Genomic DNA, 15,555 nt, shown 5'->3' with positions numbered 1-15,555 from the left:
TCATATTCAACTCTTTCTGTGTGAAGAAATATTTCAAACTCTTATGATCTGTAAAGATCTCACATTTCCCACCATACAGATAATGGCTCTAAAGATCTCACATTTCCCACCATACAAATAATGCCTCCAGATCTTTAAGACGTACACCACTGCAACCAACTCTAAATCATGCGTCGGATAGTTCTTTTCATATTCCTTGAGTTGCCAAGAAGCGTATACCACAACCTTTCCTTGCTGCATCAATACACACCCAAGTCCTTTCAGGGTTACGTCATTGTAGATCACAAAATCTCCATCCCCTGATGGAATGGTCAAAACTGGTGTGGTGACTAGTCGTTGTTTCAACTCCTGAAAGCTCTGCTCATAATCATCATTCCATTCAAGCTTAGCATTCTTCCTGGTTAGGTGTGTCAAAGGTTCTGATAGTCTAGAAAATCCCTCTATGAACAGGCGATAATATCCCACCAGTCCCAAGAAACTTCTTATCTCCTAAACATTCTTTGGTCTCACCCAATTCACCACCACCTCTATCTTGTTGGGATCTACAGAGATTCCATCCCCGGATATCACATGCCCAAGGAATGCAACTTTCTCTAACTTGAATTCACACTTCTTAAATTTGGCATACAGTCTCCTTTCTCTGAGCATCTGAAGTACCAGCCTCAAGTGCATCTCATGCTCCTCGAAACTCTTCGAATAGACCAGTGTATCATCAATGAAAACCACTACGAACTGGTCCAAGTACTGATGGTAGACTTTGTTCATCAGATCCATAAATACAGTAGGAGCATTCTTCATTCCGAATGGCACTACCAAAAACTCATAATGTCCATACCGGGTTCGGAATGCTGTCTTGGAGATATCCTCTGCCATGACCTTCACTTGATGATACTTAGAGCGTAGATCAATCTATGAATAAACCAGTATACCCTGGAGCTAATCGAACAAGTCATCTATAGAGGGAAAAGGATACTTATTCTTAACAGTTACTTTATTTATCTCTCTATAATCAATGCACATCCTCATCGTCCCGTCTTTCTTCTTAACAAATAAAATTGGCGCTCCCTAGGGTGATACATTAGGCCTAATAAATCTTTTGTCTAATAATTCCTGCAACTGGTCTTTTAGTTCTTTCAATTCGGCTGAAGCCATTTTTTAGGGTCCTTTAGAAATCGGTGCTGTCCCTGGAAGTAAATCTATAGCAAACTCAATTTCATGATCCGGTGGTAAACTAGGTAACTCATATGGAAAAACATTTGAAAAATTCCCCAACTAATAGAATATCAGCAAGTTTCAATTCTCCCTCTAGCATTTCCTTTATACGAGCTATGTACCCCTGACAACCATCCCGGAGTAGTCTCTTCACTTGTATGTCTAACACTAAATGTGGCGAGGAACGCACGCACGACCCCACAAAACTAAACTCCTACTTTCCAGGAGGCCTAAATATCACCTCTTTCTTATGACAATCAATACTGGCATAATTTGCCGCTAGCCAGTCCATACCCAAAATCATGTCAAACCCCTGCATTTCTAATACTACGAGATCAGCTTGTAACACTCTTCCCTGAATTTCTACTGGATAACTTTTAAGCACCCTTCTACACCTCACTACTAATCCCGCCGGTGCAGCTACTGATAATTCAGTATCTAGCACCTGCATTTCTACCCTAGATAACTTGATATGCCCCCATGACACAAAAGAGTATGTAGCCCCTGAGTCAAATAAAACAACAAATTTATATGATAAAACAACAATAGTACATATCACGACGTCGTCGGTAGTCTCAGCATCTCTCGACGTCAACGCGTAGACCCTCGTCGGGACTGTGTTCCTCTGCTGGCCTCCTCAAGGTGCTTGGTTATTCCCCAAAAATGGTCTAGGAGCTAGTCATTTGATCAATGGCCCATGACATAACCGTTCGACATATCCGAGTCTCCCACAATGATAACAAACATTTTCTCCCACACAAAATTCTCCCATATGTCTCCTACCACATCTAGGACAGATGGGATACATATGCTCGCCTTGATACCCATGGTTCCCCATCACTTGCCTCTAACCTCCATCATACCAGTCTCCCCTCCATGGACCCCGGCTGGAACCCACTTGAAATTCGAGACGCATTGGCTTCTTTTTGTGGCTCTGCGTCCCAGTACCCCTCTACCTGCTCTCCTCTACTACAGTGGCCCTGTCCACCAATTCTGAAAAATCCTCCACTTTTAAAATGGCCACCTATTCATAGATTTCTTGCCTCAAGCCCCTCTCAAACTTCCTTGCCTTCTTAGCCTCGTCTGGGACAATATATGGGGCAAAACACAACAGCCCAACAAATTTCGCCGCATACTGCTGAACTGTAAGATGCCCTTGGGTCAAATTCAGGAACTCTTCTACCTTGGCTTCTCTGATGATGGCAAGAAAGTAGCGATCAAATAAAATTTCTTTAAATCGGTCCTATGTCACGACTACTAACATCGGCCTCTGCTCCTCTAGTAATTTCACAGTTGTCCACCACACTCAGCCTCTCCCGTCAACCTATGCGTGACATATATGACCCTCTGTTCATCAATGCAGTGTAACACCGTCAGTATTTTCTCAATTTCCCATATCCAGTTTCCTGCAACAGCGAGGTCGACTCCCCCTAAGAACTCCAGAGGATGCATGCTCGTGAATTGTTGGATTGTGCATCCTTGATCCCTTGATGGGCATCCCTACTCCCTGGAAGTTCGTACTATCTCAGTCATAACCTATTGAGCTACACTACACAGGACTGCATCTGAATCACTGCTACCCATACTAGAGGGCCCTGCACCATCATCACCACTAGCATGAGCACTGCTGTTCCCAAGGTCCATCCTAAAAAGAGAATAAACATAATCTGAGGACCCTATCTTCATAACATAAATAATATATTTATCTAACTAAAATCTCATATCATCAATTAATCTAACGTCCTTATTATCAATTTAAGATTCAGTCCTGCAATTTAGAAACAAACCCGGCGATAGTTTACCATGGTTTTCCTGAAATCGTCATTCCAATAAAATCACAGAAACCACCATAAAGTTTTTGCCTCCAGACTGCAGAACCAAAACCCTAAATTCTCATCTTAATTCCCAACATAGGCTCACTAAAATCCTAATCTTCTCATTTCCTATCCTTTTCAAAATATATTCCTATACTCTGGTATTGTTTTCAGCTGTGCTCTAAAGTCTACAGAACCTAACAACCTAGGCTCTAATACCAAAGATGCCTGTTCATAAATCATACCATCTATGCAGCGGAAAACATAAAATACTTAATCCTTATTTACAATACCAGAGTTTCAGTATTTCCCAAAAATATACATATACATCTTCCAAAAATCCACAAGAACTCCTAGGGACTACTCAAAATACATCTACCAATAAAACACTTGCCCTGCAACTAGGGCAGTACTAAAGTCTCCTCTATCTCGAAGCTCACTCCGCACGTTGGTCTGAATTTCTTGTAATGTTTGAATTTCTGGGGTGAGACACCTCTCAGTAAGATGAAATATGTTATTACGAGTGTGTAGCAAATGAGTTTACATGAATAATACATTTACTAATCAAGTTGTAATTGAGATAACATTTTAGTAACTCACACCTATGTTACTTAAAATACAAGTGTTTCTGAATTTTCTAATTAATCATCTTTTAGCTATAATATTTATAGTTTCTGTTTTCTGTAAATCTACATACATATATAATTGTAAAAATTTCCCTGGATGGATAACTGTATATCATGAATTAACCTCGCATGATTCGGACTGTGCGGCCCGTGGGCTGGACTTAACTCTGGCTGGCCTAGCAGGGTAAGTCAAATTGTAAACCTCTATAGTACGATTGGCCTATTCAACCTAGTCCTAACTACCAGGGAGCTCTTCTTCTCTCCTCTAAGGCACAATCTACTATCATTCCATACTCCATCTAAGATGTGTGGTTGCACTATCTATATTGTATTAACTATGGTATCGTGCTCTATAATCTATTCTGGTCCATTAGGGATCTGATACTATATAATACTATGTCTGTATATTACTATTTTACCATGATTTTATATAAACTGAAATAACCATGATTTTGTATAAACTGAAATAACCACCATGATTCTATATAAGTTGAAATATCATGATTCTATAGTATTTATAATACCATGATTTTGTAATATATGTATTTCACGGTTCTGTAATATCTTAATAATCATGGTTTTATAAAAACTGTATAATCATGGTTCTGTAAAAGCTGTGTAAATTTCTGTACTAAATTGATATTTCTCATGCCACACAATTAAATAAAACTTATATACTATAATCTATATTTTCCCGTTGTATAAGAAATATAAATAATATGTAGAATTTTTTCTAGAATCTAGATTTCTGAATTTTTCTGAAAATACATAATTTCATTCCCATAATGTCATACTGCTAAATTATCCAAAAATCATATTCTAAAAGCACATAATTATATATTATATTATATTTTACTAGTAAAAATTTCTAAAACAACTGGCATAACATATTTCTCTTACCTGATTCTTGAAAATAAGCCCGCCCGCAGGGATCCTAATCTATGCTTGTAGTGTACGCACAAAACCCCTTGTATTTATAAACCCTAATTCAGTCACATTAACCCCAAAAACATTCTCTATTTAACATTCCTTAGCCCATATTCCTTAAATAATTAGAAAAACTCAAAAAAATGGCTTCCTTACCCTAATTTTGGAGTGATGCCCAAGTACCCAAATCAACAATATGCTCTAATTAACTTGTAGAGAATCATCCCTAGATCCTCGTGGTGGTTCCTGATCATCAAATTGGGCTATAACGGAGTCGAAATTGAAGAGAGAAGGGGTGAGGAGCCGAACCTAGAGAGAGAAAGTGAGGGAGAATGATTTCTTCCACTGAAAATGTGATTTTAGCTTATATATGGGATGTTGGCCACGTGTATTCATCGACGAGACATGTGTACTCGTCAATGAATCAAAGAAGGGTGTTCGTCGACGAAGACTAAGGGTTCGTCAACGAACCCTTAATGGTCTGAAATTCCCTCTCTCGGGATCTTCTCGTTGACGAGCGTCGTCGACGAGCGCATGGCACTCGTTGACAAGTCCCTACTGTGTACCCCTTCAAATTTTTTTCCCTTCTTTTTCTTTTCTTTATTTTTCCTTTTCCTTGTTTTCTCATAAATTAAATTTTCTGGGTCTCCACAGAGAGTATAAAAAATTTGCCGCAAAGAAGGATTTTTGTAATGAAAAATATTTTGGGGAACTTTGATTAAGAAATAATTTGAGAGGCTTTTCAAGCTAATCAAAGTTGCTAATCTTGGCTAATGAAGGGGTATATATAGACTTCCTTCAAAATATAACCGTTGGGGACATATTGGGAATTTTAGAAAAGTCTAATTAAATTTTAACCCCAATTACCATTGTTGAACTTGCTGAACCCGAGATGTTAGGTCGACCAAGGGTAAGGGCCGATCGACCAACCTGTGTAAATTTTGAATTTTCAGGCTTAGCTCGATTGACCAATTGAACAAGATGGTCAACCAAAAGGAAGGCGATTCTGAACGCTTTGTAGGTTCGGTCGACCATGGCAAAAGGTTGATTGACCATTCATGAGGTCTGGTTGATCAAGATGTTTTTAAACTATAAGTTCGGTCGACCAAGTAGGTGGAAAAGTAAATTTTTATAGTTCGGTCGACCAAGGAAAGTTAATTCAAAATAGGTCGGTCGATCGGGCTAAGTTAAATGTTGACTTTTCCAAGGTTTAGTCGACTGAGCTGATTAATACTGAAACTGGTCGATCGACCAAGTTCACTTACTTCCTCAGTTTAAGCCATAATTTGACTCAAACTATTCCAAAAACTTTGTATGATTTTAGAATTTTTCGAAAAAGGTTTTGGGTGCAAGTGTTGGGTCCTCTATGGTCAACCTCAGGTCGTTATGAGCTTTCAAACATATCATGCAAATGAATGCATTATTACGGACCAAAAATATAAAAATTAAATGCAATACAACTAAAATTAAAATGTCTTCTTCTTTTACTCTTCATTTTTCATGGAATTCACTAGGAGTGTGTGAGCTTTATGTCCCTATTGGCTTCCATTTTCCAGTATCTTATGTTCATACTGAAATGAAAACTTGTTCACACACTAAATGCACGCATAAGATACTGATGGTTTGTCAGCATCAAAACAAGAATCAAACTCAAAAAGCCAACAAAATAAATAAATAAAAACCAACTACCCTTTTACCAAAGTGATCCCTATGAAGACCACCAATTCCTGCTTGCCTTGGATTGCCTCGAACTGTCATCAAAATTTATCTTTGTCTAGACATTATTATGAGGATTCCATTCAACTGATCTAAACTGCATAGAAGAAGACAAATTTTTGTGACAAATAACAAAAGTCATATCATAGGCTTCCATCAAGGCTTTTTTCTACAACAATTGAAAAAGCATTGAAGAATGTGTTCCTTCTATGATTTTAGCATTCTGCATTCATCAAATTTTCCAACAAGAAATTATAAAGGCCTTTGTTTTAGCAAAAGAGGATTTTCCTTTTGATGGTATAGGAAGATTTTCCTCTAACTAGATAGTAAGACCTTGAATGAAAGTCTTGATGGAGAAGCATAAAATAAGAACCAAACCAAACTTCCTCAACTCTCAAGCAGTTGTAAAGATGATGCAGAATATCTTCAACTTGATCCCTACACCAAGCACAACAATCTGAGTCAAATAAAATTAATTTCACATGATATTCATTAGATAGAAATTGACCACAATATGCTAGTCAAATAAATATCGTTAAAGACCCCCACGGGCATGGCGCGGTGGAAAGGCATCAGCACTTAAGAAGGAGTATCGGGGGTTCAATTCTAGGTAGATACACTCACGGAACTAGTGGTACCTGTGGATGGTGAGAATTTACTATGTGAGCCAGCGGGGACCGTGGATGATGAGAGTTCACTCTATAAGCCAGCGGGGACCGTGGATGGTGAGAGTTTTCAGTGAGCTAGCGGGGATCGTGGATGGTAATGGATGTGTCCCGGGGGTCAGGTTGGCCGAACATCCAACTGATGCGCGGAAGTCGTGTCAGCATTCCGGACTTTACCTGATCAGTGAGACCTAGGGGAAACGCTGATCCGTAGGTTTGGTGCCGCACCAGGGAGTCCGAAGGGCTTGTTGGTGGCTGGAGTTCCTATGTAATCCAAAAATAAATAAATAAAGATCGTTAACTTTTTTAGGGAATTTGTACTTCCAAAACTGAAGCCACTTCTTTCCAAGCTAATTTGGCGAAAGGCAATGAAATCCCATTACTAACAAGCAATTAAAAAAATCATCTATCCGCTCTCAATGGGCTAATGATGTGAATATAATGAAATCCTTGGAATTTGGATATATCAAAGAGTAGATATTACTGAAATCCTTGTCAACTCCATTAAAAGTAATATTTCCCAATTTTTAGGTATTGTTCTTTATCAACAATCTCCACCCTACTTTCAAGAGGTATAATATCTAGCATTCCCCCTCTTTGAACCTAAATCCATGTTTAACAAGTCCAAAACTTTTCATTATTGACCTCCAAATATATGACAAGGAGGCCAATGGGATATATATGAGAAGAAAGATAATCTTCCTTCAAATATTTTGTCTTCCACAAACCTACTCGGCTGAAGTTATCAACCTCTAATAAGATAACCCAAGACAGTTTCCCTGACAACTCTACATTATATTATGAGTGCTTCGAAAACCTAATCTTCCCTTCTTTTTTAAGTTTCGTAATTGAATCTTGACTAACAAAATTAACACCCATGCGATTCCACCAAATGAAGTTCCTAGAAATCCTATCAATGTTGTCACAAATTGATTATGAAACTAAGAAGATTGGCTAAACAAAATAGAAGGCAATGGTTCTCCGAAAATTTGAGTTATAAAAATGCACTGAAAGTTCTGGGGATGAATCCAAGACAAAGTAATGGCTCTACATATTCCAAGGTCTTTCCATTAGGATTATGTCCAAGTAATCCTTCAACACAAACTTAGCAAAGAAATAATTACAACCAAAATCAAGTGTATCCATTTGCCCTTCAGATTTCCACATCTAATATTCATGGACAATGGGGAATTTTCAAAAGATATAACGCCGCCAAGTTTTTTGCTATTAGACTCATATTGCATTAGCCACTTCATTTGATTTACAAAACCCTATGAACGTGTTTCTAAAAGGAGTACGTAGACCCTCCCCAAGAAGAAGTGCTGCTTCAACAAACTCCTCATCCAAACTTTCAAGCATATGGAGTCTTGTCCAAAGAATTCAACTTCTTTATTTCAAGTTGGTTGGTTTGTTGACATCCTCATTGGTTTCCTCCATACCCACAATTGATCATTGCTTATATTATACATAAAATCATAGAATTTTCATCGAATTAAAGTTGTCAATCACAACACATATATGAATGACAAATTCATTACACTCACTCAAAGATACAAGTGGTAGCTAATAGCATTATTACATTGCTTAGATTATCCCCAGTAGGCATTGAGGGATCTAAGCAACGCTATCTCACTCTTGTTATATTAAAAAATAAGGAGAGGCATCTAAAATGATATTCTCAACTTGATATTAGTTGTATGTGCCCATTTTGACAATTAATATGATTATTTTTAAAAAATTTTAGCATTTTTTTCTCTAATAAAGAATTACATGATATGAAATATATATAAATGAATTCATAGAAAAAAAAAATAGAGGAAACATATCCTAAAGAACATTGAAAACACAAAGCTCAATATAATTTGTTAAATATGAACTAATCAAATTTCAAAATAAAAAGTAATTACATCCACATCTAGAGGCTTTAGTGAAAACTAATATGGGTTATGTTGCAAGCATAAAGTTGACATATATTTATAAAATATGAATACTCTTCATTTCTCCTATTTGCTCCTCATATAAAAAGATGTTTATGTGATTTCCAACCACAGCTTCTTCTTCTTCTTTTCTTTTTTTCTTTTTTTGTGAGCAGAAGTTGCAACTCAGATGACTTTTCTCTTAAATACAATGCAATGTTATGGTTGCACAATTCAGGATTCGAAATTCATGTTCTCAAAGGCAACATGAGTAAATTTCAAGCTAAAAATGAATATAGGAAAATTCGATTTGGAGATTGAAATCAAAGTGGAATTTCACGAATTAGATTTCACTAATGAACTGTGATTTCCTAAAGTCTATTTCACACAAAGGGCCACATTTTGGGAAGATTGACAATTTTTTTGAATTAAAGTACAACATAATGCTCACGAACTCACAAACTCAAGCTTTTAAGCTGCAACCATATTCCATACACTACCAAGCAAATACAACAAAACCAAGATCACCACCTTATTCAGTGAAACAATGACTACAGATGTTACATTCTAAATGAAAATATATGGTTTCTAATCCCTAAAACCAAAATGCCGCTTCTGGATGCCACTTGAGCCATTTGGATTTACCAAAACTCCAACATATTCCAGCACCCCCCAACTTCTCTTGTAACTCACCCAAGTGCTTTCATGATGATGAATATGATCCAGCACCTTATTTTAATTATATAAATTAAAAAGAAAAAATAAAAAGAAAGGGCAAGTTCTCTCTCTTCTCTTCTTTTTTTTTTCCCCTATGGCGATCTGAATGCTTTGCCAGCATAGCACACACTTCCAAGTTCCTCTTCAATGCGTAGAAGCTGCAATGACAAAGAAAGAATGGAATATAAGACATGCTTAATTGGTCATGTCTTTTTGGCAAAGAAAATGGACCTAAAAAATCAAATATTTGCTCAAAATCCTATGAACAGATGAGCATAGTTTGTGTTTGGCAGAAATCTCTTCAGACATTGACGCTGCATCAGGCGCCAGCATCAAAGGGTTGTAAACACTATGAGCATGAGTAAGCGAGAGAGGGGAAAGATCCATGATAATTGAAGAAAAAAATTCAGATGTTACCTGATTATACTTGGCTAACCGCTCACTTCTGCAGGGAGCTCCTGTTTTGATCTATTGAACACAATGCACAATGGTTAAAATCATACAACACCATCAAAAGACAGCATATATCAGAAGCTTAAGGTTCAGCTGCTAAAACCTGTCCACTTGCCAAACCAACAGAAAGATCAGCAATAAAGTTATCCTCTGTTTCACCACTCCGGTGGCTGACCATCACTCCCCATCCTGCAGATTTGGAGTCAAGGGCAGCTTGAATGGATTCAGTTACTGTGCCGATCTGGTTCACCTGCAATTGGAAAATTAACGATGAGTTCATTTCAGCAAGAGTGTGGCGTGTGTGGTTACAGGGAACTATGATCAAGCATGAATCAGGTATGATCAGCAAACAGTTCAAATCCCTAGAAGAAAACTTTAAATGCCCAACTCAATCTTATCCACTTCTTGAAATTATTTTCTTTTGTTTTTAATGTTGTTATATTATCTGAAAAAAAGAAACTTCTTAACACTCAATAAGCACAATGTGCATGGTCTCTTATTTTTCCGTTGAAACTCTGAGAACTCCATTCATCTCAGCAGTTTAAACGGCTAAAACATACCAATAAGAAAGTTATTTAGCATGGGAGCCTGAATTGTTAATAGCATACAAGCCCACAAATTTTTCATGCCTCTGTTTTTCCGCTTTTCTGCTTCAATGCTGATTTGTTCATGCAAATATAGTGATAAAAGGCACTATGCAAATACAGTGATAACGATTCCATATGTGAACTTATAAAGAACATGTAATTCTGAAACTATTATAATATTCGCAGATGAACAAAATGAACAGTGTAAGTTAAAGGCTTCTCCATTACAGGATATGTTCCCCGATGATAATGAAATTCAAAATAAAGTGACATATCTCAGAAGTCAAAGCTCAAAGAACAAGAGCTAAGAAAAAATATTAAAAAAAAACATACACACACACACACACACACACGCAGAGTCCCAATATATGACATAACAATAAGCAGCATTACGATATTGACACTTGCCTTTAACAGCAAACCATTGCAAGCCTTCTTTTGGATTGCTTCAGCTATTCTCTTTGGGTTTGTAACCAACAGGTCATCTCCTACAAGTTGGATATCAACTGAAGACTGGAGTGAAGCCCAAGACTTCCAATCATCTTGGTCAAATGGATCTTCAATAGACACAATAGGAAAATCTTTGACAAACTCCTTGTAGAGTTCGCAGAGGCTCTCAGCTGTGCACACATGAGCCCCATCATTTGGCTGTTTCTTAAAATTAAGATCATATTTCCCATCCTTAGTGAAAAACTCTGATGCTGCAACATCCATCCCTATCTTTATCTGCATTATTCATTTTCCGTCCGTAAATGCTATAAGGAAATTTAAATGATAAAAAGAAAAAAGAAAGGGAACAAATACCACCTACCTTCCCCGTGTAACCAGCCTTTTCAATTGCATCAATGAGCAAAATCAGCCCTTCCCTATTATCCTGAACAGAAGGAGCAAATCCACCTTCATCTCCAACATTGCATGCATCTTGTCCATATTTTGCCTTGATTATTCCCTTTAGTGTATGATAAACTGTTCCCCCAAAATGTAGAACAGTCAATGAACTTTCTCACCACTAGTCATGGATTAGTGCATATAAACCTTATGAGGTTGTATATATATAAAGCAAAATGCAATTAAAATTCCAAGGGCTGCAATCAGCCAATTAAAAACTGAGCACTAACTGATAGACTAGCACCAAGATGTCAACCAGGAAATAAGACAACTTCAATCATCAAAATTTTAATTCACTAACCTTCGCTCCCCATGCGGAGTGCCTCTGCAAATGAGGTTGCACCTACTGGTAATATCATGAATTCTTGCATAGCCAGATTATTTCCAGCATGGCTGCCTCCATTTATCACATTGAAAGCTGGAACTGGCATAACAAGCTCCTTTGTTCCTGATAATTCTTGAATGTGCTTGTACAAGGGTATTCCCTTTGCTCCTGCACCAGCTCGACACACACTAAGTGATACTCCCAGTATGGCATTTGCACCCAATTTTGACTTATTTGGAGTTCCATCAAGATCCAGCATTATGGCATCAACTTCAGCTTGATTTCTTATAAACAGGAAGATGGAAAAAGTAAAAATCATAAACTCTACAAAGACACACATCAGCCCGCAAAAAAACAATATAAATGAAGAAATCAAGTTTTATGGGGAAAACTTCTTTAACCGATTAATAATATAATAACTTTCTTGAGTGGAAGGTGACAAACTGAAGTAGAAGATTCTTTTTATTATGCTTTTGTATTATTTGGATTCTTAGAACTACAAAGATTAACCCAACCATAAGCTGAACTACATAGTTGGTTTAATAATACATTAAAGTTCATGCATGGATGCTGTCAGCTCAAGTCCAAGGTTCTTTTTATTTTATGTTTATATTTTTTTGGATTATTAAAACTACGAAGATTAACCAAACCACAAGCTTATAAAACCTATCAACAAGATGGCAAGTAAGCATCTTCATGAGGAATTTAAACTGCCAAACTGCCTCAGGGGCCAAACCTTTGTGACAAACTAGGCTAAATCTCCTGGTTAAGCACAAGATTGTGGCAATGCCGTAATTGTTTGGTTGTGCAGTGTAGTGGGATTTGAATTTGAGCCAAACAAACAAGCCTTCTTACTGATCTCCGTATACAGACTACAAATTCCCTATTTCTCCAAGGAATCCTGTTTTTCCCTCAAAGGCCACCAAGCCGAGCAACATGGCTAGCTCTATAATAGAACTTTGAGGTTGACACATATGTATATGAATGCCCTTGGACAAGTTCCTAAGCATGCTATCAAGATGAGATTAAGTTACTGTGTTCATCTTCCAACACTTCCCAGAAAAAGCAAGGCTTAGGTGCACTAACCCCCTAGCTGCTCTGCAGAGTAGTTCATATAATTAGTATTAAAGAATTGCCCCGATAGTACTAGCATGCGCACTCCTACCAGATTCTTTTTATTAAAATGTGCAATCCTGCCAGATTTTGTTTAAACTACTTCAATCTGAGTGTTAACACAAAATTCAACATCCCCAACACTGAAGCAAGCCTAGTTAATGACAACCAAACTATTTTATGCTTGTCTTTTACTTTTGTAAAGTACTTCTCAGCCATTTGCTGTGACTCAAACTCAGTTGCCTCGTGAGCACCCATATTAGACCTAAATTAAGCTCAAGCACATTTTAAGTCCATAACAAGTTCCTAATGGCAACGTTGAGGCCTCATTGTAGTATCATTTTTTAAGAAAAATAGGCATTTTTCTTGCTTTTGAAAACAAAAAAAAAAAAGAATTGCATTGCTCTTAACTGTAAAAGAAAAGATAGTGCTCACAGCCTGCCGATCAGACAGCATCACAGCACCCAGATACTGAACATTATTGATGAGTATTGCTCCAGGGGATAAAAGATCACCATAAAAGAAATTAATAACATCTGGGCGCGCTTGAGTGGCCAGCTTGCAGCAGTATTAGCAAGAGAAATTAAGTTGAAAAGAAACCCATTATAGCACAAACCATCAAACATGTAGACAAAATTAAATCTTTCCTACTTTTTTTTTTTCAAAAAGCAAATATTATATATAAATATGTGTGTGTGTGTGTGTGTGTGTGTGTGTACTACTTGGTTGGCATCACAGAAGCTATTTTCTGTCCCTACGAGCTAAATATGAATGTAATTTTCCTTCCAGAAGCATCAAAAGCACAATTACACGATAAATATTCATGTGATCTCGACAAATTTTTACCTGACATCAACACCGACAAGTTTCGAGGCCAAGATTTCATTGATGTTCTTCACGGCACTGAGCACGCCTTTACCTCCATAAACGTTCTTATCGCCATCTCTAAGCTCCAAGGCCTCGTAGATCCCGGTGGAAGCGCCGCTGGGGACGGCGGAACGGTAAAGCTGATCAGTAACCAGATCAACCTCCACCGTCGGATTGCCGCGGCTGTCGACGATCTGCCTCGCCTTGACCATCTTCACGGCACACTCTCCGGAGGCCTTCAGGGCCGGCGACGGCGAGACGGCTATGGAGCTCCGGACGACAAGGGGACGGCGATTAGAGGGGGAAAGCGAAGAGGGCACCGTAGAAGAGAGATATGGAACAGCAGAGTGCTTGCTCGGGAGAAAATGGGTGTGGAGGAGAGTGTTAGAGGGCGTAGCCAAGGCCATTTCTACGAAGAGAGAAAATTCAGAGAGAATGGGTGGGATATAGGGTTTATGAAGGAGAGGGACGTGGGAGAATCCGCCGACGGGCGACGAGAACGAGGTGCGATCTTTCAAATGGCGTTGTGTTGGGAGGTTGGAGACGCAGGCGCCGGACAGCGGGAGAAGGAGGAGAGGGTGTAGGTGGGTGCATGTGTCAACTTTTTTGGGTGGGTGGGTCGAAAATAATTTTTTTTAAAATGTGGGCCCCATAAAGTAAATGTTGAACTTGACTGTTTAAATTGTAAATATAATTTTTGTACCATCTCTAAATCAAACCATTAAATAAGTTAAATTTGAATTTAATTTAATTATTAATCTCATTTAATAATGTACTCAGTGATTATTATGCCTATCTATTTTTTAAAAGATTCTAATAAATATGCATTTTAAATTATGTAGACTATTATTTATTTATGCATAAGAGATTGCTAGCATAAAAATAAATTTTAAAAAATAAAAATAAAAATTTTGTATATTTTGAAAAGAAAAAAAAATCAAAGAATAAGATCTTAGTCGGCAAATTGATGGTTCCTTTGGGAGAGATTTTGAATTATATTTTTTTAATTAATTATTCTTGACCTCAAACACATGGACAAGTTGTACTTGATGTTTGGTTTTTAGTAAACAATACTATTATTCATATTAATATTCGCATGATATTGAGTTTTAAGAATTTCAAATTATTATTGGCAAACTGTAGTTGATATTTATATTTTTTGTTCATGCTTTTTATCTTACCTAAATTCTATTTTTATGAAATTTACTTGTAAAACATTTGCTAAATACTTCTACATATTATTGCAATAGTTTTTTGTTAAGTGTGTTTTGTATCTAACATAAAATACCTATCATGCTAAAAAAAAAAAAAACAATTGTTGTATTTGATAGCATAGATTTCAAGCCTTGAATTTGAATTTTGATGGATTTGAATAAAATTTAATATAAATATGTATTACATCTTATCCAATTTTATACAAATTCAAATACAAAATCCCTCCTAGGATAAGTACTTTTAAATTTAAATGTCAAACACATATTGTTACAATCTATATGCAGATATGTGTATATAAATATAAGTGCTTATTGACAAATTAAATTAAAATAGACATATAATAACTATTATAAAGTACTTGTAGTATAAAAAATATTTATATAGAATTATTTATTAGAACATCTTTATAGTAACAACTTAATTTATTAATTTATTTGTGTATACCTAATTGTAACGAAGTACTAAAATTAATTTGTTCTTGGAAATATGCATTTGGAAAATCAAATGCAACCTA

General features: G+C 36.9%; 1 protein-coding gene across 2 annotated transcripts; it reads right to left on the bottom strand.

Annotated features, from left to right (window-relative positions):
* Positions 1–9,276: 9,276 nt before the first annotated feature.
* Positions 9,277–14,426, bottom strand: LOC131146112 (enolase 1, chloroplastic). 2 transcript variants are annotated; one of them, XM_058095462.1, is made up of 7 exons: positions 13,806–14,426; positions 11,823–12,130; positions 11,445–11,599; positions 11,042–11,359; positions 10,150–10,296; positions 10,011–10,061; positions 9,277–9,751 (listed from the first exon to the last, which is right to left on the bottom strand). In XM_058095462.1, the coding sequence occupies exons 1-7, from the start codon at positions 14,231–14,233 to the stop codon at positions 9,686–9,688; spliced, it is 1,473 nt and encodes a 490-aa protein (XP_057951445.1). In that variant the 5' UTR covers positions 14,234–14,426; the 3' UTR covers positions 9,277–9,685. The 2 variants fall into 2 exon arrangements, with proteins under 2 accessions (XP_057951445.1, XP_057951444.1); XM_058095461.1 differs by having other exon boundaries at positions 9,277–10,061.
* Between the last annotated feature and the right edge of the window lie 1,129 nt (positions 14,427–15,555).

This window comes from Malania oleifera, chromosome 13, assembly GCF_029873635.1.
Source record: "Malania oleifera isolate guangnan ecotype guangnan chromosome 13, ASM2987363v1, whole genome shotgun sequence".
Lineage (NCBI taxonomy): Eukaryota > Viridiplantae > Streptophyta > Magnoliopsida > Santalales > Ximeniaceae > Malania > Malania oleifera.
This window is presented reverse-complemented; position numbering and strand designations above follow the sequence as displayed.